At 46.2% G+C, this 24,088-nt stretch overlaps 1 protein-coding gene across 1 annotated transcript in view; it reads right to left on the bottom strand.

Moving 5' to 3' along the window:
- Positions 1–8,282: 8,282 nt before the first annotated feature.
- Positions 8,283–24,088, bottom strand: part of LOC106594088 (protein CLEC16A) — a 77,089-nt gene continuing 61,283 nt past the window's right edge. The window contains 6 exon segments of the mRNA XM_045715960.1: positions 8,283–11,968; positions 14,081–14,218; positions 18,038–18,211; positions 19,019–19,223; positions 20,440–20,591; positions 23,568–23,688. Coding sequence (XP_045571916.1) covers positions 11,466–11,968; positions 14,081–14,218; positions 18,038–18,211; positions 19,019–19,223; positions 20,440–20,591; positions 23,568–23,688 — 1,293 coding nt within the window. The 3' untranslated portion in view covers positions 8,283–11,465.

The raw sequence follows: 24,088 nt of genomic DNA, 5'->3' as shown, positions 1-24,088 counted from the left end.
TCATCTTAATGTCTCTCCTCCTCATCTTAATGTCTCTCCTCCTCCTCGTCTTAATGTCTCTCCTCCTCCTCATCTTAATGTCTCTCCTCCTGCTCATCTTAATGTCTCCTCCTCCTCGTCTTAATGTCTCTCCTCCTCATCTTAATGTCTCTCCTCCTCGTCTTAATGTCTCTCCTCCTCATCTTAATGTCTCTCCTCCTCATCTTAATGTCTCTCCTCCTCGTCTTAATGTCTCTCCTCCTCCTCGTCTTAATGTCTCTCCTCCTCCTCGTCTTAATGTCTCTCCTCCTCCTCGTCTTAATGTCTCTCCTCCTCCTCATCTTAATGTCTCTCCTCCTCCTCGTCTTAATGTCTCTCCTCCTCATCATCTTAATGTCTCTCCTCCTCGTCTTAATGTCTCTCCTCCTCGTCTTAATGTCTCTCCTCCTCGTCTTAATGTCTCTCCTCCTCATCTTAATGTCTCTCCTCCTCGTCTTAATGTCTCTCCTCCTCGTCTTAATGTCTCTCCTCCTCCTCATCTTAATGTCTCTCCTCCTCCTCATCTTAATGTCTCTCCTCCTCCTCATCTTAATGTCTCTCCTCCTCCTCATCTTAATGTCTCTCCTCCTCATCTTAATGTCTCTCCTCCTCCTCATCTTAATGTCTCTCCTCCTCGTCTTAATGTCTCTCCTCCTCGTCTTAATGTCTCTCCTCCTCGTCTTAATGTCTCTCCTCCTCATCTTAATGTCTCTCCTCCTCCTCATCTTAATGTCTCTCCTCCTCCTCGTCTTATTGTCTCTCCTCCTCATCTTAATGTCTCTCCTCCTCGTCTTAATGTCTCTCCTCCTCCTCATCTTAATGTCTCTCCTCCTCCTCGTCTTAATGTCTCTCCTCCTCCTCATCTTAATGTCTCCTCCTCCTCGTCTTAATGTCTCTCCTCCTCATCTTAATGTCTCTCCTCCTCATCTTAATGTCTCTCCTCCTCCTCGTCTTAATGTCTCTCCTCCTCCTCATCTTAATGTCTCTCCTCCTCCTCATCTTAATGTCTCTCCTCCTCGTCTTAATGTCTCTCCTCCTCGTCTTAATGTCTCTCCTCCTCATCTTAATGTCTCTCCTCCTCCTCATCTTAATGTCTCTCCTCCTCCTCGTCTTAATGTCTCTCCTCCTCATCTTAATGTCTCTCCTCCTCGTCTTAATGTCTCTCCTCCTCCTCATCTTAATGTCTCTCCTCCTCCTCGTCTTAATGTCTCTCCTCCTCCTCATCTTAATGTCTCCTCCTCCTCGTCTTAATGTCTCTCCTCCTCATCTTAATGTCTCTCCTCCTCATCTTAATGTCTCTCCTCCTCCTCGTCTTAATGTCTCTCCTCCTCCTCATCTTAATGTCTCTCCTCCTCCTCATCTTAATGTCTCCTCCTCCTCGTCTTAATGTCTCTCCTCCTCATCTTAATGTCTCTCCTCCTCGTCTTAATGTCTCTCCTCCTCATCTTAATGTCTCTCCTCCTCATCTTAATGTCTCTCCTCCTCGTCTTAATGTCTCTCCTCCTCCTCGTCTTAATGTCTCTCCTCCTCCTCATCTTAATGTCTCTCCTCCTCCTCATCTTAATGTCTCTCCTCCTCCTCATCTTAATGTCTCCTCCTCCTCGTCTTAATGTCTCTCCTCCTCATCATCTTAATGTCTCTCCTCCTCGTCTTAATGTCTCTCCTCCTCGTCTTAATGTCTCTCCTCCTCGTCTTAATGTCTCTCCTCCTCATCTTAATGTCTCTCCTCCTCCTCGTCTTAATGTCTCTCCTCCTCCTCATCTTAATGTCTCCTCCTCCTCGTCTTAATGTCTCTCCTCCTCATCTTAATGTCTCTCCTCCTCATCTTAATGTCTCTCCTCCTCCTCGTCTTAATGTCTCTCCTCCTCCTCATCTTAATGTCTCTCCTCCTCCTCATCTTAATGTCTCCTCCTCCTCGTCTTAATGTCTCTCCTCCTCATCTTAATGTCTCTCCTCCTCGTCTTAATGTCTCTCCTCCTCATCTTAATGTCTCTCCTCCTCATCTTAATGTCTCTCCTCCTCGTCTTAATGTCTCTCCTCCTCCTCGTCTTAATGTCTCTCCTCCTCCTCGTCTTAATGTCTCTCCTCCTCCTCGTCTTAATGTCTCTCCTCCTCCTCATCTTAATGTCTCTCCTCCTCCTCGTCTTAATGTCTCTCCTCCTCATCATCTTAATGTCTCTCCTCCTCGTCTTAATGTCTCTCCTCCTCGTCTTAATGTCTCTCCTCCTCGTCTTAATGTCTCTCCTCCTCATCTTAATGTCTCTCCTCCTCGTCTTAATGTCTCTCCTCCTCGTCTTAATGTCTCTCCTCCTCCTCATCTTAATGTCTCTCCTCCTCCTCATCTTAATGTCTCTCCTCCTCCTCATCTTAATGTCTCTCCTCCTCCTCATCTTAATGTCTCTCCTCCTCATCTTAATGTCTCTCCTCCTCCTCATCTTAATGTCTCTCCTCCTCGTCTTAATGTCTCTCCTCCTCGTCTTAATGTCTCTCCTCCTCGTCTTAATGTCTCTCCTCCTCATCTTAATGTCTCTCCTCCTCCTCATCTTAATGTCTCTCCTCCTCCTCGTCTTAATGTCTCTCCTCCTCATCTTAATGTCTCTCCTCCTCGTCTTAATGTCTCTCCTCCTCCTCATCTTAATGTCTCTCCTCCTCCTCGTCTTAATGTCTCTCCTCCTCCTCATCTTAATGTCTCCTCCTCCTCGTCTTAATGTCTCTCCTCCTCATCTTAATGTCTCTCCTCCTCATCTTAATGTCTCTCCTCCTCCTCGTCTTAATGTCTCTCCTCCTCCTCATCTTAATGTCTCTCCTCCTCCTCATCTTAATGTCTCTCCTCCTCGTCTTAATGTCTCTCCTCCTCGTCTTAATGTCTCTCCTCCTCATCTTAATGTCTCTCCTCCTCCTCGTCTTAATGTCTCCTCCTCCTCGTCTTAATGTCTCTCCTCCTCATCTTAATGTCTCTCCTCCTCGTCTTAATGTCTCTCCTCCTCATCTTAATGTCTCTCCTCCTCATCTTAATGTCTCTCCTCCTCGTCTTAATGTCTCTCCTCCTCCTCGTCTTAATGTCTCTCCTCCTCCTCATCTTAATGTCTCTCCTCCTCCTCATCTTAATGTCTCTCCTCCTCCTCATCTTAATGTCTCCTCCTCCTCGTCTTAATGTCTCTCCTCCTCATCATCTTAATGTCTCTCCTCCTCATCTTAATGTCTCTCCTCCTCATCTTAATGTCTCTCCTCCTCGTCTTAATGTCTCTCCTCCTCCTCCTCATCTTAATGTCTCTACTCCTCCTCATCTTAATGTCTCTCCTCCTCCTCGTCTTAATGTCTCTCCTCCTCCTCGTCTTAATGTCTCTCCTCCTCATCTTAATGTCTCTCCTCCTCATCTTAATGTCTCTCCTCCTCGTCTTAATGTCTCTCCTCCTCCTCATCTTAATGTCTCTCCTCCTCCTCGTCTTAATGTCTCTCCTCCTCCTCATCTTAATGTCTCTCCTCCTCATCTTAATGTCTCTCCTCCTCCTCATCTTAATGTCTCTCTTCCTCGTCTTAATGTCTCTCCTCCTCCTCATCTTAATGTCTCTCCTCCTCATCTTAATGTCTCTCCTCCTCCTCATCTTAATGTCTCTCTTCCTCATCTTAATGTCTCTCCTCCTCCTCATCTTAATGTCTCTCCTCCTCATCTTAATGTCTCTCCTCCTCGTCTTAATGTCTCTCCTCTTCATCTTAATGTCTCTCCTCCTCATCTTAATGTCTCTCCTCCTCATCTTAATGTCTCTCCTCCTCGTCTTAATGTCTCTCCTCCTCCTCGTCTTAATGTCTCTCCTCCTCCTCGTCTTAATGTCTCTCCTCCTCGTCTTAATGTCTCTCCTCCTCGTCTTAATGTCTCTCCTCCTCATCTTAATGTCTCTCCTCCTCATCTTAATGTCTCTCCTCCTCATCTTAATGTCTCTCCTCCTCCTCGTCTTAATGTCTCTCCTCCTCGTCTAATAACCAACAGGTCTAATAACCAGCAGGTCTAATAACCAGCAGGTCTACAGGTCTAATAACCAGCAGGTCTAATAACCAGCAGGTCTAATAACCAGCAGGTCTACAGGTCTAATAACCAGCAGGTCTAATAACCAGCAGGTCTAATAACCAGCAAGTCTAATAACCAACAGGTCTAATAACCAGCAGGTCTAATAACCAGCAGGTCTAATAACCAACAGGTCTAATAACCAGCAGGTCTAATAACCAGCAGGTCTAATAACCAGCAGGTCTAATAACCAGCAGGTCTAATAACCAGCAGGATAACCAGCAGGTCTAATAACCAGCAGGTCTAATAACCAGCAGGTCTAATAACCAGCAGGTCTACAGGTCTAATAACCAGCAGGTCTAATAACCAGCAGGTCTAATAACCAGCAGGCCTAATAACCAGCAGGTCTAATAACCAACAGGTCTACAGGTCTAATAACCAGCAGGTCTAATAACCAACAGGTCTAATAACCAGCAGGTCTAATAACCAGCAGGTCTACAGGTCTAATAACCAGCAGGTCTAATAACCAGCGGGTCTAATAACCAGCAGGTCTACAGGTCTAATAACCAGCAGGTCTAATAACCAGCGGGTCTAATAACCAGCAGGTCTAATAACCAACAGGTCTAATAACCAGCAGGTCTAATAACCAGCAGGTCTAATAACCAGCAGGTCTACAGGTCTAATAACCAGCGGGTCTAATAACCAACAGGTCTAATAACCAACAGGTCTAATAACCAACAGGTCTAATAACCAGCAGGTCTACAGGTTTAATAACCAGCAGGTCTAATAACCAACAGGTCTAATAACCAGCAGGTCTAATAACCAGCAGGTCTACAGGTCTAATAACCAACAGGTCTAATAACCAGCAGGTCTAATAACCAGCAGGTCTAATAACCAGCAGGTCTACAGGTCTAATAACCACCAGGTCTAATAACCAGCAGGTCTAATAACCAACAGGTCTAATAACCAGCAGGTCTACAGGTCTAATAACCAGCAGGTCTAATAACCAGCAGGTCTAATAACCAACAGGTCTAATAACCAGCAGGTCTACAGGTCTAATAACCACCAGGTCTAATAACCAGCAGGTTTAATAACCAACAGGTCTAATAACCAACAGGTCTAATAACCAGCAGGTCTAATAACCAGCAGGTCTAATAACCAGCGGGTCTAATAACCAGCAGGTCTAATAACCAGCGGGTCTAATAACCAGCGGGTCTAATAACCAGCAGGTCTAATAACCAGCGGGTCTAATAACCAGCAGGTCTAATAACCAGCAGGTCTAATAACCAGCAGGTCTAATAACCAGCAGGTCTACAGGTCTAATAACCAGCAGGTCTAATAACCAGCGGGTCTAATAACCAGCAGGTCTAATAACCAGCAGGTCTAATAACCAGCAGGTCTAATAACCAGCGGGTCTAATAACCAGCAGGTCTAATAACCAGCGGGTCTAATAACCAGCAGGTCTAATAACCAGCAGGTCTACAGGTCTAATAACCAGCAGGTCTAATAACCAGCACTTCTAATAACCACCAGGTCTAATAACCAGCAGGTCTAATAACCAGCAGGTCTAATAACCAGCAGGTCTACAGGTCTAATAACCAGCGGGTCTATTAACCAGCGGGTCTAATAACCAGCAGGTCTACAGGTCTAATAACCAGCGGGTCTAATAACCAGCGGGTCTAATAACCAGCAGGTCTAATAACCAACAGGTCTAATAACCAGCAGGTCTACAGTCTAATAACCAGCAGGTCTAATAACCAGTCCAGCAGGTCTAATAACCAGCAGGTCTACAGGTCTAATAACCAACGGGTCTATCATAACCAGTGGGTCTAATAACCAGCAGGTCTAATAACCAGCAGGTCTACAGGTCTAATAACCAGCGGGTCTACAGGTCTAATAACCAGCAGGTCTACAGGTCTAATAACCAGCAGGTCTACAAGTCTAATAACCAGCAGGTCTACAGGTCTAATAACCAGCAGGTCTACAGGTCTAATAACCAGCAGGTCTAATAACCAGCAGGTCTAATAACCAGCAGGTCTACAGGTCTAATAACCAGCAGGTCTACAGGTCTAATAACCAGCAGGTTTAATAACCAGCAGGTCTAATAACCAGCAGGTCTAATAACCAGCGGGTCTAATAACCAGCGGGTCTAATAACCAGCAGGTCTAATAACCAACAGGTCTAATAACCAACAGGTCTAATAACCAACAGGTCTAATAACCAGCAGGTCTAATAACCAGCGGGTCTAATAACCAGCAGGATAACCAGCAGGTCTAATAACCAGCGGGTCTAATAACCAGCGGGTCTAATAACCAGCGGGTCTAATAACCTACGGGTCTAATAACCAGCGGGTCTAATAACCAGCAGGTCTAATAACCAGCAGGTCTAATAACCAGCAGGTCTAATAACCAGCAGGTCTAATAACCAGCAGGTCTAATAACCAACAGGTCTAATAACCAACAGGTCTAATAACCAGCAGGTCTAATAACCAGCAGGTCTAATAACCAGCAGGATAACCAGCAGGTCTAATAACCAGCAGGTCTAATAACCAGCAGGTCTAATAACCAGCAGGTCTAATAACCAGCGGGCCTAATAACCAGCGGGTCTAATAACCAGCAGGTCTAATAACCAGCGGGTCTAATAACCAGCAGGTCTAATAACACCACAGTACAGCAGGTCTAATAACCAGCAGGTCTAATAACCAGCGGGTCTAATAACCAGCAGGATAACCAGCAGGTCTAATAACCAGCGGGTCTAATAACCAGCAGGTCTAATAACCAGCGGGTCTAATAACCAGCGGGTCTAATAACCAGCGGGTCTAATAACCTGCGGGTCTAATAACCAGCGGGTCTAATAACCAGCGGGTCTAATAACCAGCGGGTCTAATAACCAGCGGGTCTAATAACCAACAGGTCTAATAACCAGCAGGTCTAATAACCAGCAGGTCTAATAACCAGCAGGTCTAATAACCAACAGGTCTAATAACCAGCAGGTCTAATAACCAGCAGGTCTAATAACCAGCAGGATAACCAGCAGGTCTAATAACCAGCAGGTCTAATAACCAGCGGGTCTAATAACCAGCGGGTCTAATAACCAGCGGGTCTAATAACCAGCAGGTCTAATAACACCACAGTACAGCAGGTCTAATAACCAGCAGGTCTAATAACCAGCGGGTCTAATAACCAGCAGGTCTAATAACCAGCGGGTCTAATAACCACACAGCAGGCAATAACCAGCAGGTCTAATAACCAGCAGGCAGCAGGTCTATTAACCAGCGGGTCTAATAACCAGCGGGTCTAATAACCAGCAGGTCTAATAACCAGCAGGTCTAATAACCAGCAGGTCTAATAACCAACAGGTCTACAGGTCTAATAACCAGCAGGTCTACAGGTCTAATAACCAGCGGGTCTAATAACCAGCAGGTCTAATAACCAGCAGGTCTAATAACCAACAGGTCTACAGGTCTAATAACCAGCAGGTCTAATAACCAACAGGTCTACAGGTCTAATAACCAGCAGGTCTACAGGTCTAATAACCAGCAGGTCTACAGGTCTAATATCCAGCAGGTCTACAGGTCTAATAACCAGCAGGTCTACAGGTCTAATAACCAGCAGGTCTACAGGTCTAATAACCAGCAGGTCTACAGGTCTAATAACCAGCAGGTCTAATAACCAGCAGGTCTACAGGTCTAATAACCAGCAGGTCTAATAACCAGCGGGTCTAATAACCAGCGGGTCTAATAACCAGCAGGTCTAATAACCAGCAGGTCTACAGGTCTAATAACCAGCGGGTCTAATAACCAGCGGGTCTAATTACCAGCGGGTCTAATAACCAGCGGGTCTAATAACCAGCGGGTCTAATAACCAGCGGGTCTAATAACCAACAGGTCTAATAACCAACAGGTCTAATAACCAGCGGGTCTAATTACCAGCAGGTCTAATAACCAACAGGTCTAATAACCAGCGGGTCTAATAACCAGCAGGTCTAATAACCAGCAGGATAACCAGCAGGTCTAATAACCAGCAGGTCTAATAACCAGCAGGTCTAATAACCAGCAGGTCTAATAACCAGCAGGTCTAATAACCAGCGGGCCTAATAACCAGCGGGTCTAATAACCAGCAGGTCTAATAACACCACAGTACAGCAGGTCTAATAACCAGCAGGTCTAATAACCAGCAGGTCTACAGGTCTAATAACCAGCAGGTCTAATAACCAGCAGGTCTAATAACCAGCAGGTCTAATAACACCACAGTACAGCAGGTTTAAGTCAGGAGATTAATTTATTGCAGATGTTTAATACATTTCTTTGTTGGTAATTTAGCATTAATTACAGGTTTAAAAGCTGATAGCATTTACAGAGCATACAAACATACTGAAACACTAGAGCTGGACTTTACTAAGCAGGGAGCATATTTACACTGTGGGGCTGAGAGAGAGACAGGGAGAAGAGAGAGAGAGAGAGAGAGAGAGAGAGAGAGAGAGGGAGGGGAGGAGAGAGAGAGAGAGAGAGAGAGGGAGAAGAGAGGCGGGAGGAGAGAGAGAGAGAGAGAGAGAGAGAGAGAGAGAGAGAGAGAGAGAGAGAGAGAGAGGGATGGAGAGAGGAGGACAACATCGTTTGAATGTGATCTTTGCTCCAGTCATTAAACAGAATCACTCACAACTTATTGATCCGTTTTTCTTTGTATTATCGATTACATTTTGTTCATGAACACCCCCCCCCCTCTATCGATTAGCTCTTTAGATTCCTGCCGTTAGAAAGGGTCGGTAGATGGACTGGTCCGAGGACGACAGGTGAAGTGGGCCACCTTGACACAGAGGTCAGTTTGGAGTTGACCTCTGTACAGTGTTCAGGTTAAAAGCAGAAGACTGTACGCTGATCCTAGATCTGTGTGCCTAAAGGGAAATGTCTGAATTACATTTCAGCCGAACTGCTGTGCTCTCTCACAGAAGCACGGAAAACACTACCACCAAACCAATGATTCAGACTTATCGCTCTGATGGTAGAGAACAGGACTGGGGGGGGTTAGTAACCTAATCCTATCATGACTTATCCCTCTGATGGTAGAGAACAGGACTGGGGGGGTTAGTAACCTAATCCTATCATGACTTATCCCTCTGATGGTAGAGAACAGGACTGGGGGGGGTTAGTAACCTAATCCTATCATGACTTATCCCTCTGATGGTAGAGAACAGGACTGGGGGGGGGTTAGTAACCTAATCCTATCATGACTTATCCCTCTGATGGTAGAGAACAGGACTGGGGGGTTAGTAACCTAATCCTATCATGACTTATCCCTCTGATGGTAGAGAACAGGACTGGGGGGGGGGTTAGTAACCTAATCCTATCATGACTTATCCCTCTGATGGTAGAGAACAGGACTGGGGGGGGGTTAGTAACCTAATCCTATCATGACTTATCCCTCTGATGGTAGAGAACAGGACTGGGGGGGTTAGTAACCTAATCCTATCATGACTTATCCCTCTGATGGTAGAGAACAGGACTGGGGGGGGTTAGTAACCTAATCCTATCATGACTTATCCCTCTGATGGTAGAGAACAGGACTGGGGGGGGGGGGTTAGTAACCTAATCCTATCATGACTTATCCCTCTGATGGTAGAGAACAGGACTGGGGGGGGGGTTAGTAACCTAATCCTATCATGACTTATCCCTCTGATGGTAGAGAACAGGACTGGGGGGGTTAGTAACCTAATCCTATCATGACTTATCCCTCTGATGGTAGAGAACAGGACTGGGGGGGGTTAGTAACCTAATCCTATCATGACTTATCCCTCTGATGGTAGAGAACAGGACTGGGGGGGGGGGTTAGTAACCTAATCCTATCATGACTTATCCCTCTGATGGTAGAGAACAGGACTGGGGGGGGGTTAGTAACCTAATCCTATCATGACTTATCCCTCTGATGGTAGAGAACAGGACTGGGGGGGTTAGTAACCTAATCCTATCATGACTTATCCCTCTGATGGTAGAGAACAGGACTGGGGGGGGGGGGGTTAGTAACCTAATCCTATCATGACTTATCCCTCTGATGGTAGAGAACAGGACTGGGGGGGGGGGGGTTAGTAACCTAATCCTATCATGACTTATCCCTCTGATGGTAGAGAACAGGACTGGGGGGGTTAGTAACCTAATCCTATCATGACTTATCCCTCTGATAGTTGAGAACAGGACAGATCGAGAGTCAAGTGAGGGCAGTGACCCCACACCATAATGTTAAATGACAGACATACAATAGAGACTTTTTAAAACCTTCAAAGTGCGCGCACACACACACACACACACACACACACACACACACACACTGACACACACAGACACACACACACAGAGTTGTGTGTTGTAGTCCATCCATAGTCCATGTCTTTATGAAAGAGTCTTTGTCCAGGTGTAGTAGAACGATGAAATGTTGACAGGAGTCTAAAAGCTCTTTTATAAAGCAGCAACAACAGAAACCACTGGAGCTCACAGGAACACCTCACTGCTGCTCTCTCTGTCTCTCTCTACTGCTGCTCTCTCTGTCTCTCTCTACTGCTGCTCTCTCTGTCTCTCTCTACTGCTGCTCTCTCTGTCTCTCTCTACTGCTGCTCTCTGTCTCTCTCTACTGCTGCTCTCTCTGCTCTCTACTGCTGCTCTCTCTGTCTCTCTCTACTGCTGCTCTCTCTGCTCTCTACTGCTGCTCTCTCTGCTCTCTACTGCTGCTCTCTCTACTGCTGCTCTCTCTCTGCTCTCTACTGCTGCTCTCTGCTGCTACTCTCTCTGCTGCTCTCTCTCTCTGTTCTCTCTGTTGCTGCTCTCTCATCTCCTGCTCTCTCTGCTGCTCTCTCTGTCTCTCTCTCTCTCTGCTGCTCTCTCTACTGCTGTGTGAGAGACAGAGACAGGGATCTCCTCTCTCTACTGCTGTGTGAGAGACAGAGACAGAGACAAGGTGTGTCCTCTTTAATCAGGCTGTTCCTGTGGGTGTGTCCTCTTTAATCAGGCTGTTCCTGTGGGTGTGTCCTATTTAATCAGGCTGTTCGGGGTGTGTCCTATTTAATCAGGCTGTCCTGTGGGTGTGTCCTCTTTAATCAGGCTGTTCCTGTGGGTGTGTCCTCTTTAATCAGGCTGTTCCTGTGGGTGTGTCCTATTTAATCAGGCTGTGGGTGTGTCCTCTTTAATCAGGCTGTTCCTGTGGGTGTGTCCTCTTTAATCAGGCTGTTCCTGTGGGTGTGTCCTCTTTAATCAGGCTGTTCCTGTGGGTGTGTCCTATTTAATCAGGCTGTGGGTGTGTCCTATTTAATCAGGCTGTGGGTGTGTCCTCTTTAATCAGGCTGTTCCTGTGGGTGTGTCCTATTTAATCAGGCTGTTCCTGTGGGTGTGTCCTCTTTCGGAGGTGTGTCTTTCTCTGCTTCCTCTCCAGTGGGTGTGTCCTGACCAGTCTCCTCCCCTTCAAGGGGTGTGTCTCCCCTCCGCCTCTAGGGGCGTGTCTTGCTCAGTGGGCGTTCCCATCTCTGCTTCAGCTGTCTCTTGAATTGTTGTTTCTGTTTCAGTCTCCGCCTCCTCTTCCTCCTCTTCCTCCTCTTCCTCCATCGCCGACCCTTCCACTTCCCCTTTTGAGTCCTTCCCTTCTCTCTTCTCTAGCCCCTCCTCCTCCTCCTCCTCCTCCTCTCTGATAGCCGTACCAGTGCCGAGGTGTGTGTGTGAGCCGAGCGTGTGCAGGTGCGGGGGGTCAGCCGGCGGTAGCAGGGTCAGTGACTCGACGCTCAGAGAGTCTGTGTTGTCGTCCGTCAGTAGAGAGATGTTAGGCTGGGAGGCAGGGGTGAGGCTGGGGGCCAGGGTTGGGACAGACGTGACAGGGGGACAAGACCCGATTAACTCTCCTCCTCCTCTTCCTCCTCCTCCCTCTCCGCCGGAGGACGAAGGAGGAGTGTGCTCCAAGAACGTCTCCTCATCTGAGGAGGAGAGGGTTAATGTTAGCTCGTACGGTTAGCTGCAACTACAGACAAATGCTATCTAAGCCTAGCATCTAGAGCTAACGATAGCTACAGACAACTGCTATCTAAGCCTAGCATCTAGAGCTAACGATCTCTACAGCCAACTGCTATCTAAGCCTAGCATCTAGAGCTAACGATCTCTACAGCCAACTGCTCTCTAAGCCTAGCATCTACAGCTAACGATAGCTACAGCCAACTGCTATCTAAGCCTAGCATCTAGAGCTAACGATAGCTACAGCCAACTGCTATCCAAGCCTAGCATCTACAGCTAACGATCTCTACAGCCAACTGCTATCTAAGCCTAGCATCTAGAGCTAACGATAGCTACAAATAACTGCTATAGCTGCTATTTACAGTGGACATCTACTGCTAGCATCTTGTTTTCTGCTACAGGTAGTAAACAAAGGAAACCATATGTACAGTTAGCAGACACTGCTAGTAGCTACAATACAATCCACCTTTATCGTTAGTATTAACACTAGAGCTATAGGGCTGCTTTCCCAGACACAGATTACACCAAGGCCTTGGGTTAAGAATCATTACTCAAATGGACAATGTCAAAGTGCTTTTTTTTTTGTTGTCCAGGAGTCAGGACTAGGATTCATCTGTGTCTTGAAGACCAGCCGTTAGAGCTATAATACTCTAGTATTAAACTAGTATTAGTACTTACAGACACAGACATCAGGGACGGTTGATATAGTACTGGTGGTGTATTACCTGTAGGGCTGTTAGCTGATATAGTACTGGTGGTATATTACCTGTAGGGCTGTTAGCTGATATAGTACTGGTGGTATATTACCTGTAGGGCTGTTAGCTGATATAGTACTGGTGGTGTATAACCTGTAGGGCTGTTAGCTGATATAGTACTGGTGGTATATTACCTGTAGGGCTGTTAGCTGATATAGTACTGGTGGTGTATTACCTGTAGGGCTGTTAGCTGATATAGTACTGGTGGTATATTACCTGTAGGGCTGTTAGCTGATATAGTACTGGTGGTGTATTACCTGTAGGGCTGTTAGCTGATATAGTACTGGTGGTGTATTACCTGTAGGGCTGTTAGCTGATATAGTACTGGTGGTGTATTACCTGTAGGGCTGTTAGCTGATATAGTACTGGTGGTGTATTACCTGTAGGGCTGTTAGCTGATATAGTACTGGTGGTGTATTACCTGTAGGGCTGTTAGCTGATATAGTACTGGTGGTATATTACCTGTAGGGCTGTTAGCTGATATAGTACTGGTGGTATATTACCTGTAGGGCTGTTAGCTGATATAGTACTGGTGGTGTATTACCTGTAGGGCTGTTAGCTGATATAGTACTGGTGGTGTATTACCTGTAGGGCTGTTAGCTGATATAGTACTGGTGGTATATTACCTGTAGGGCTGTTAGCTGATATAGTACTGGTGGTGTATTACCTGTAGGGCTGTTAGCTGATATAGTACTGGTGGTGTATTACCTGTAGGGCTGTTAGCTGATATAGTACTGGTGGTGTATTACCTGTAGGGCTGTTAGCTGATATAGTACTGGTGGTGTATTACCTGTAGGGCTGTTAGCTGATATAGTACTGGTGGTATATTACCTGTAGGGCTGTTAGCTGATATAGTACTGGTGGTGTATTACCTGTAGGGCTGTTAGCTGATATAGTACTGGTGGTATATCACCTGTAGGGCTGTTAGCTGATATAGTACTGGTGGTGTATTACCTGTAGGGCTGTTAGCTGATATAGAACTGGTGGTGTATTACCTGTAGGGCTGTTAGCTGATATAGTACTGGTGGTGTATTACCTGTAGGGCTGTTAGCTGATATAGTACTGGTGGTGTATTACCTGTAGGGCTGTTAGCTGATATAGTACTGGTGGTGTATTACCTGTAGGGCTGTTAGCTGATATAGTACTGGTGGTATATTACCTGTAGGGCTGTTAGCTGATATAGTACTGGTGGTATATTACCTGTAGGGCCGTTAGCTGATATAGTACTGGTGGTATATTACCTGTAGGGCTGTTAGCTGATATAGTACTGGTGGTGTATTACCTGTAGGGCTGTTAGCTGATATAGTACTGGTGGTATATTACCTGTAGGGCTGTTAGCTGATATAGTACTGGCTGTAACAGAGTCACATCGTCCGGTGCTGCCGCTGCCTGAGGAAGGTGGGGAGGGGGAGGAGAGGGGAGACGGGCTGTGCTGAGATACACAGTGGGCGACCGCAAACCCTGCAACACACACACACACACACACACACACACACACACACACACACACACACACACACACACACACACACACACACACACACACACACACACACACACACACACACACACACACACACACACACACACACACACACACACACACACACACACACACACACACACACACACACACAATCATTCCGTAAACACAGGGTAAACACACATTTGTAATTGTGTGACATTTTGTTCTAAATAACAACTATATTGAGCTGGTATGTCAATAAACACACACTGATGCACCCTGAGGCAAACGAAACATTCCTGGGTGCTAGACACTAAACAGTCTCTCTCTCCCAGTCTCTCTTTCTCTCTCCCAGTCTCTCTTTCTCTCTCCGTCTCTCTCTCTCCCTCTCTCTCTCTCTGTCTCTCTCTCTCCCTCTCAGTCTCTCTCTCTCTCTCCCAGTCCCTCTCTGAGTGCTAGACACAACAGTCGTTCTCTCTCCCAGTCTCTCTCTCTCCCTCCATCTCTCTCCCAGTCTCTCTCTCTCTCTTTCTCTCTCCCAGTCTCTCTTTCTCTCTCCGTCTCTCTCTCTCCCTCTCCCAGTCCCTCTGAGTGCTAGACACTAAACAGTCTCTCTCTCTCTCTCTCTCTCTCTCTCCCAGTCTGTCTCTCTCCCAGTCTGTCTCTCTCCCAGTCTGTCTCTCTCCCAGTCTGTCTCTCTCCCAGTCTCCCAGTCTCCCAGTCTCTCTCCCAGTCTCCCAGTCTCTCTCTGTCTCTCTCTCTCCCAGTCTCCCAGTCTCTCTCTCTCCCAGTCTCCCAGTCTCTCTCTGTCTCTCTCTCTCCCAGTCTCTCTCTCTCCCAGTCTCTCTCTCTCTCTATAGTATTCAGACCCTTTGCTATGAGACTCGAAATTGAGCTCAGGTGCTTCCTGTTTCCATTGATCATCCTTGAGATGTTTCTACAACTTGATTGGACTCGATTTGGAAAGGCAAGATTTAACTCTTGGGCCTGAATGCCAAACGTCACGTCTGGAGGAAACCTGGCACCATCCCTACGGTGAAGCATGGTGGTGGCAGCATCATGCTGTGGGGATGTTTTTCAGCAGCAGGGACTGGGAGACTAGTCAGGATCGAGGGAAAGATGAACGGAGAAAAGTACAGAGAGATCCATAATGAAAACCTGTTCCAGAGCCCTCAGGATCTCAGACTGGGGCGAAGCACACAACAAAGACAATACAGGAGTGGCTTCGGGACAAGCCTCTGAATGTCCAGGAGTGGCTCAGCCAGAGCCAAGACTTTAACCTGTTCGAACATCTCTGGAGAGACCTGACAATAGCCGTGCAGGGACACTCCCAATCCAACCTGACAGAGCTTGAGAGGATCTGCAGAGAAGAATGGGAGAAACTCCCCAAATACAGTTGTGCCTAGCTTGTAGTGTCAAACCCAAGAAGACTCGAGGCTGTAATCACTGCCAAAAGCGCTTCAACAAAGTACTGAGTAAAGGGTCATGAATACTTATGTAAATGTGATATTTCAGCTATTTATTTGTATACATTTGCAAAATTAAAACATTTTATTCCTTTGTCATTATGGGGTATTGTGTGTAGATTGATGAGGGGGAAAAAAACTATTTAATCCATTTTAGAATAAGGCTGTAACGTCACAACATGTGGAGAAATACAAGGAGTCTGAATACCTCTGTTCAGCCTACTCAGATTAAGAGGAAAATCCCACCACTTAGTTACATAGAAACCAACCCATTCTAGGACACACTAAACCCCTTCTGTTAAAGCTGAAATGATACCAACCCATTCTAGGACACACTAAACCCCTTCTGTTAAAGCTGAAATGAAACCCAACCCATTCTAGGACACACTAAACCCCTTCCGTTAAAGCTGAAATGATACCAACCCATTCTAGGACACACTAAACCCCTTCTGTTAAAGCTGAAATGATACCCAACCCATTCTAGGACACACTAAACCCCTTCTGTTAAAGCTGAAATGATACCCAACCCATTCTAGGACACACAAAACCCCTTCTGTTAAAGCTGAAATGAAACCAACCCATTCTAGGACACACTAAACCCCTTCTGTTAAAGCTGAAATGATACCCAACCCATTCTAGGACACACTAAACCCCTTCTGTTAAAGCTGAAATGATACCAACCCATTCTAGGACACACTAAACCCCTTCTGTTAAAGCTGAAATGATACCAACCCATTCTAGGACACACTAAACCCCTTCTGTTAAAGCTGAAATGATACCAACCCATTCTAGGACACGCTAAACCCCTTCTGTTAAAGCTGAAATGATACCAACCCATTCTAGGACACACTAAACCCCTTCCGTTAAAGCTGAAATGATACCCAACCCATTCTAGGACACACTAAACCCCTTCCGTTAAAGCTGAAATGATACCAACCCATTCTAGGACACGCTAAACCCCTTCCGTTAAAGCTGAAATGATACCAACCCATTCTAGGACACACTAAACCCCTTCCGTTAAAGCTGAAATGATACCAACCCATTCTAGGACACGCTAAACCCCTTCGAGCTGAATATACACCTGGTGTGTTTGTTGAGCTTCGTTCCTTGTCAATCATTGGCTCATTGGTGAAATTAGCATTCAGACCATATCTATAAGTAAATCATTCATTCATTTATAAAAGCAATTGATGACAGAAGTTGACAAACAAGAACATAACACATGTTTAAACCCCAAAGTCCAGCCCTTGTGATGTCACTGCATACGTCATTACCTTCTACTCATCAGACCAAGCCCATGCATACACAGCTATATATATATATATATATATATATATATATATATATATATATATATTTTAAAAACTTACAAGAGAGATACAATAGTTCCAGTGTTTTCTGAAGGCCTAGGCAGTAAACGTCCACTCCCCAAAGTTGATTTATAGTGGAATGTCTGACTAGTCTCTTATCTCGTACACTCCCCTTCAGAGTTCTGTCTTCACAGTCACACATTTCTCAGACCGTTTCATTTATAAGAGGCAGAGAGACCAGAAAACAACTGTGGAACGATATTAAACCTCTATAATATATATATATATATATATATATATATTGTTAATCTGTAGTCTAGGACCCTATAAATGTAAGGAGGGAGGGGTCTTATAACCCCTCCCCTTCTGTTAATACAACATTAGCATAATCAATTATTATAATATATCAAACATTTGGTGCAGCCCCTATCATGACCCCTAGGTGAACCTCTGACATGTTCCTGTACAGTATCGTGTGTAACAGGAAGTGAATGTACAGTAGATGTGTAACAGGAAGTGAATGTACAGTAGATGTGTAACAGGAAGTGAATGTACAGTAGGTGTGTAACAGGAAGTGAATGTACATTATCGTGTATAACAGGAAGTGAATGTACAGTAGGTGTGTAACAGGAAGTGAATGTACAGTATCGTGTGTAACAGGAAGTGAATGTACAGTATCGTGTGTAACAGGAAGTGAATGTACAGTAGGTGTGTAACAGGAAGTGAATGTACAGTAGGTGTGTAACAGGAAGTGAATGTACAGTAGGTGTGTAACAGGAAGTGAATGTACATTATCGTGTATAACAGGAAGTGAATGTACAGTAGGTGTGTAACAGGAAGTGAATGTACAGTAGGTGTGTAACAGGAAGTGAATGTACAGTAGGTGTGTAACAGGAAGTGAATGTACAGGAAGTGTGTAACAGGAAGTGAATGTACAGGAAGTGTGTAACAGGAAGTGAATGTACAGTAGGTGTGTAACAGGAAGTGAATGTACAGGAAGTGTGTAACAGGAAGTGAATGTACAGTAGGTGTGTACTACCTGGGACTTTGTCAACGGAGGCGAACATAGATCTCTGTGCGGTGGGGTCGTTGGGCGCTCGACGTGATTGGTCGTAGAAGCGGAAAGGAAGTTGACCGCCGGCAGAAGTGTTTCCTGTCTGGCCGAAGCCCAGAACCTCTGACGAACTGGGCTGGACAGGAAGGTCTAGTAACGCTGGAATACACAGAGATGTTAGAGAGGGAGGTGTGTCCTCTCTGTGTGAGTGGCTTTTTCTCTCTCCTGGTGTGTGTTCCTGTCTCTCTCTCTCTCTCTCCTGGTGTGTGTTCCTGTCTCTCTCTCTCTCTCTCCTGGTGTGTGTTCCTGTCTCTCTCTCTACTGGTGTGTGTTCCTGTCTCTCTCTCTCTCTCTCCTGGTGTGTGTTCCTGTCTCTCTCTCTCTACTGGTGTGTGTTCCTGTCTCTCTCTCTCTCTCCTGGTGTGTGTTCCTGTCTCTCTCTCTACTGGTGTGTGTTCCTGTCTCTCTCTCTCTCCTGGTGTGTGTTCCTGTCTCTCTCTCTCTCTCCTGGTGTGTGTTCCTGTCTCTCTCTCTCTCCTGGTGTGTGTTCCTGTCTCTCTCTCTCCCTGTTGTCGTCTCTCTCTCTCTCCTGGTGTGTGTTCCTGTCTCTCTCTCTCTCCTGGTGTGTGTTCCTGTCCCTCTCTCTCTCTCTCTCCTGGTGTGTGTTCCTGTCTCTCTCTCCAGGTGTGTCTCCCTGTCTCTCTCTCTCTCCTGGTGTGTGTTCCTGTCTCTCTCTCTCTCTCTCCTGGTGTGTGTTCCTGTCCCTCTCTCTCTCTCTCCAGGTGTGTCTTCCTGTCTCTCTCTCTCTCTCTCTCAGGTGTGAATTCCTGTCTCTCTCTCTCTCCAGGTGTGTCTTCCTGTCTCTCTCTCCAGGTATGTTTCACTGTCTCTCTCTCTCCAGTCTCTCTCGCTCTCTCCCAGTCTCTCTCTCTCTCTCTCTCTCTCCCTGTCTCTCTCTCTCTCTACCTGCTATCCTCTGTGTCTTCATGCGTCTGGCCTGTATCCTGCCCTTGGCCAGGCGTTGCTTAGCGATGATGCAGCGGATGTGGTCGGCGAATATGAAGTTAGCCTGCAGGATGGGGAGGGGCTTGGCGTGGGGGTTGGATGAGGGCTTGTGGATGATAATATTCAAAGCTCTGCTGTCATCCTCTACGCCAGACACCTGCATGTCCTGGGGGGAGAGAGAGAGAGGAGAGAGAGACAGAGAGAGAGGAGAGAGAGAGACAGAGAGAGAGGAGAGAGAGAGACAGAGAGAGAGGAGAGAGAGAGACAGAGAGAGAGGAGAGAGAGAGACAGAGAGAGAGAGAGAGAGACAGAGAGAGACAGAGAGAGACAGAGAGGAGACAGAGAGAGAGAGAAAGAGAGAGAGAGGAGACAGAGAGAGGAGAGAGACAGAGAGAGAGGAGAGAGAGACAGAGAGAGAGGAGAGAGAGAGACAGGTGAGAGAGAGAGGAGAGAGGAGAGAGAGAGAGAGAGGAGAGAGACAGCGACAGAGAGAGAGACAGAGACAGCGACAGAGACAGCGAGAGAGAGAGAGACAGAGAGAGAGAGACAGACAGACAGAGAGAGAGAGAGAGAGAGACAGAGAGGAGAGAGAGAGAGAGAGAGAGAGAGAGAGAGACAGAGACAGCGAGAGAGAGAGAGACAGAGAGAGAGAGCGAGACAGACAGACAGACAGAGAGAGAGAGAGAGAGACAGAGACAGAGACAGCGAGAGAGAGAGAGAGAGAGAGACAGAGAGAGAGAGAGAGAGACAGAGAGAGAGAGAGACAGACAGACAGACAGAGCGAGAGAGAGAGAGAGACAGAGAGAGAGAGACAGACAGACAGACAGAGAGACAGAGAGACAGAGAGAGAGAGAGAGAGACAGAGAGAGAGAGAGAGAGAGAGAGAGAGAGAGAGAGAGAGAGACAGACAGACAGACAGACAGACAGACAGACAGACAGACAGACAGACAGACAGACAGACAGACAGACAGACAGACAGACAGACAGACAGACAGACAGACAGACAGACAGACAGACAGACAGACAGACAGAGAGGAGAGAGAGACAGGAGAGAGAGAGGACAGAGAGAGAGAGACAGAGAGGAGAGAGAGTGTTACAGTCTTGTAATGCCAGTTGTTACGTCTTATGACTGTAAAGTCCTTTTTTGTGTGTCTATGGAAACCCCAGGAAGACTAGCTGTCGTCATGACGTCAGCCTGCAGGATACAGAGTGTGTAGAGGAGGAGGAGAGATGTTCAACTCTTTGCCGTTGTGGTAAAATCAGAGAGACACTACAGAACTACTTAGTAGACAAACTAGATAAACGTTGGTCCATAAAAGGCTTCTTTTTAATTATTATTTTTTAAACAACAACACACCTTTTCCCGCCCCAACTTGTCTTACCTGTAACAGACCGGCGAATTTGACCACTCCCCAGCCTAACCGTTTAGTTTCAGGTTCGACCAGACTCATCTGGTAAACATCCACCGCCAGGAACCTTTGGGCTTGACCGCCTTCCTTACTCACCACCATACAGGCTATCAGATCACTGTTATCTAGAGAGAGAGAGACCACAACCATAACACAACCATAACACAACCATAACACAACCATACAGGCTATCAGATCACTGTTATCTAGAGAGAGAGAGACCACAACCATAACACAACCATAACACAACCATAACACAACCATACAGGCTATCAGATCGCTGTTATCTAGAGAGAGAGAGACCACAACCATAACACAACCATAACACAACCATAACACAACCATACAGGCTATCAGATCACTGTTATCTAGAGAGAGAGAGACCACAACCATAACACAACCATAACACAACCATACAGGCTATCAGATCGCTGTTATCTAGAGAGAGAGAGACCACAACCATAACACAACCATAACACAACCATACAGGCTATCAGATCACTGTTATCTAGAGAGAGAGAGACCACAACCATAACACAACCATAACACAACCATAACACAACCATACAGGCTATCAGATCGCTGTTATCTAGAGAGAGAGAGACCACAACCATAACACAACCATAACACAACCATACAGGCTATCAGATCGCTGTTATCTAGAGAGAGAGAGACCACAACCATAACACAACCATAACACAACCATACAGGCTATCAGATCGCTGTTATCTAGAGAGAGAGACCACAACCATAACACAACCATAACACAACCATAACACAACCATACAGGCTATCAGATCACTGTTATCTAGAGAGAGAGAGACCACAACCATAACACAACCATAACACAACCATAACACAACCATACAGGCTATCAGATCACTGTTATCTAGAGAGAGAGAGACCACAACCATAACACAACCATAACACAACCATACAGGCTATCAGATCACTGTTATCTAGAGAGAGAGAGACCACAACCATAACACAACCATAACACAACCATACAGGCTATCAGATCACTGTTATCTAGAGAGAGAGAGACCACAACCATAACACAACCATAACACAACCATACAGGCTATCAGATCACTGTTATCTAGAGAGAGAGAGACCACAACACAACCATAACACAACCATAACACAACCATACAGGCTATCAGATCACTGTTATCTAGAGAGAGAGAGACCACAACACAACCATAACACAACCATAACACAACCATACAGGCTATCAGATTAGACAGTAGAGACATGTATTAATGAGGAGTGTTAATCCACCACGTTAAGACAGTAGAGACATGTATTAATGAGGAGTGTTAATCCACCACGTTAAGACAGTAGAGACATGTATTAATGAGGAGTGTTAATCCACCACGTTAAGACAGTAGAGACATGTATTAATGAGGAGTGTTAATCCACCACGTTAAGACAGTAGAGACATGTGTTAATCCACCACGTTAAGACAGTAGAGACATGTATTAATGAGGAGTGTTAATCCACCACGTTAAGACAGTAGAGACATGTATTAATGAGGAGTGTTAATCCACCACGTTAAGACGGTAGAGACATGTATTAATGAGGAGTGTTAATCCACCACGTTAAGACAGTAGAGACATGTATTAATGAGGAGTGTTAATCCACCACGTTAAGACGGTAGAGACATGTATTAATGAGGAGTGTTAATCCGCCACGTTAAGACAGTAGAGACATGTATTAATGAGGAGTGTTAATCCGCCACGTTAAGACAGTAGAGACATGTATTAATGAGGAGTGTTAATCCGCCACGTTAAGACAGTAGAGACATGTATTAATGAGGAGTGTTAATCCTCCACGTTAAGACAGTAGAGACATGTATTAATGAGGAGTGTTAATCCGCCACGTTAAGACATTAGAGACATGTATTAATGAGGAGTGTTAATCCGCCACGTTAAGACAGTAGAGACATGTATTAATGAGGAGTGTTAATCCTCCACGTTAAGACAGTAGAGATACGGGAGGACACACGTGGACCTCATTGATGACGTCAGAGAAATATTCCCGTATTGAATATGAAAGTCATTAAATGATTAAGCCGTGATATTTCGTCGTCAGCTGAGGAATGATGTTCCAGACTGACCTTTAGCCCCGTGGCCTGTGGCTGGAAATCCCCTGTTTACACTGAGCTACAGTAGTAGAGCAAATCTCCTTTCCCTTCCTCGTCAATAAAACAATGACATCAACGATACTATCAGATAGAGACTTCATCAACCATCCCTCCCCCAGGTCTCTATCAGATAGAGACTTCATCAACCATCCCTCCCCCAGGTCTCTATCAGATAGAGACTTCATCAACCATCCCTCCCCCAGGTCTCTATCAGATAGAGACTTCATCAACCATCCCTCCCCCAGGTCTCTATCAGATAGAGACTTCATCAACCATCCCTCCCCCAGGTCTCTATCAGATAGAGACTTCATCAACCATCCCTCCCCCAGGTCTCTATCAGATAGACTTCATCAGCCATCCCTCCCCCAGGTCTCTATCAGATAGACTTCATCAACCATCCCTCCCCCAGGTCTCTATCAGATAGACTTCATCAACCATCCCTCCCCCAGGTCTCTATCAGATAGACTTCATCAGCCATCCCTCCCCCAGGTCTCTATCAGATAGAGACTTCATCAGCCATCCCTCCCCCAGGTCTCTATCAGATAGACTTCATCAACCATCCCTCCCCAGGTCACTATCAGATAGACTTCATCAACCATCCCTCCCCCAGGTCACTATCAGATAGACTTCATCAACCATCCCTCCCCCAGGTCTCTATCAGATAGAGACTTCATCAACCATCCCTCCCCCAGGTCTCTATCAGATAGACTTCATCAACCATCCATCCCCCAGGTCTCTATCAGATAGACTTCATCAACCATCCCTCCCCCAGGTCACTATCAGATAGACTTCATCAACCATCCCTCCCCCAGGTCTCTATCAGATAGAGACTTCATCAACCATCCCTCCCCCAGGTCTCTATCAGATAGAGACTTCATCAACCATCCCTCCCCCAGGTCACTATCACACACACACACACACACACACACACACACACACACACACACAGTCTTACTTAGGTCCAGAACATCGTCGGTGTTGATGAGGTCTTCAGAGCGTGTGAGAGGAAGCTGCGTCTCTGGTTCTCCCTGCAGCTGAAGAGACAACGACCTCAGCATGAAGAACACGCGGATGGCCTGCAGAGGGAGAACAACACACAGAGAGGCTGGTTCAGTGGGTCTAAGGTGGTCCAGAACAACACACCACACAGAGAGGCTGGTTCAGTGGGTCTAAGGTGGTCCAGAACAACACACCACACAGAGAGGCTGGTTCAGTGGGTCTAAGGTGGTCCAGAACAACACACCAGAGAGGCTGGTTCAGTGGGTCTAAGGTGGTCCAGAACAACACACAGAGAGGCTGGTTCAGTGGGTCTAAGGTGGTCCAGAACAACACACAGAGAGGCTGGTTCAGTGGGTCTAAGGTGGTCCAGAACAACACACAGAGAGGCTGGTTCAGTGGGTCTAAGGTGGTCCAGAACAACACACAGAGAGGCTGGTTCAGTGGGTCTAAGGTGGTCCAGAACAACACACAGAGAGG

Source organism: Salmo salar, chromosome ssa03, assembly GCF_905237065.1.
Source record: "Salmo salar chromosome ssa03, Ssal_v3.1, whole genome shotgun sequence".
NCBI lineage: Eukaryota > Metazoa > Chordata > Actinopteri > Salmoniformes > Salmonidae > Salmo > Salmo salar.
This window is presented reverse-complemented; position numbering and strand designations above follow the sequence as displayed.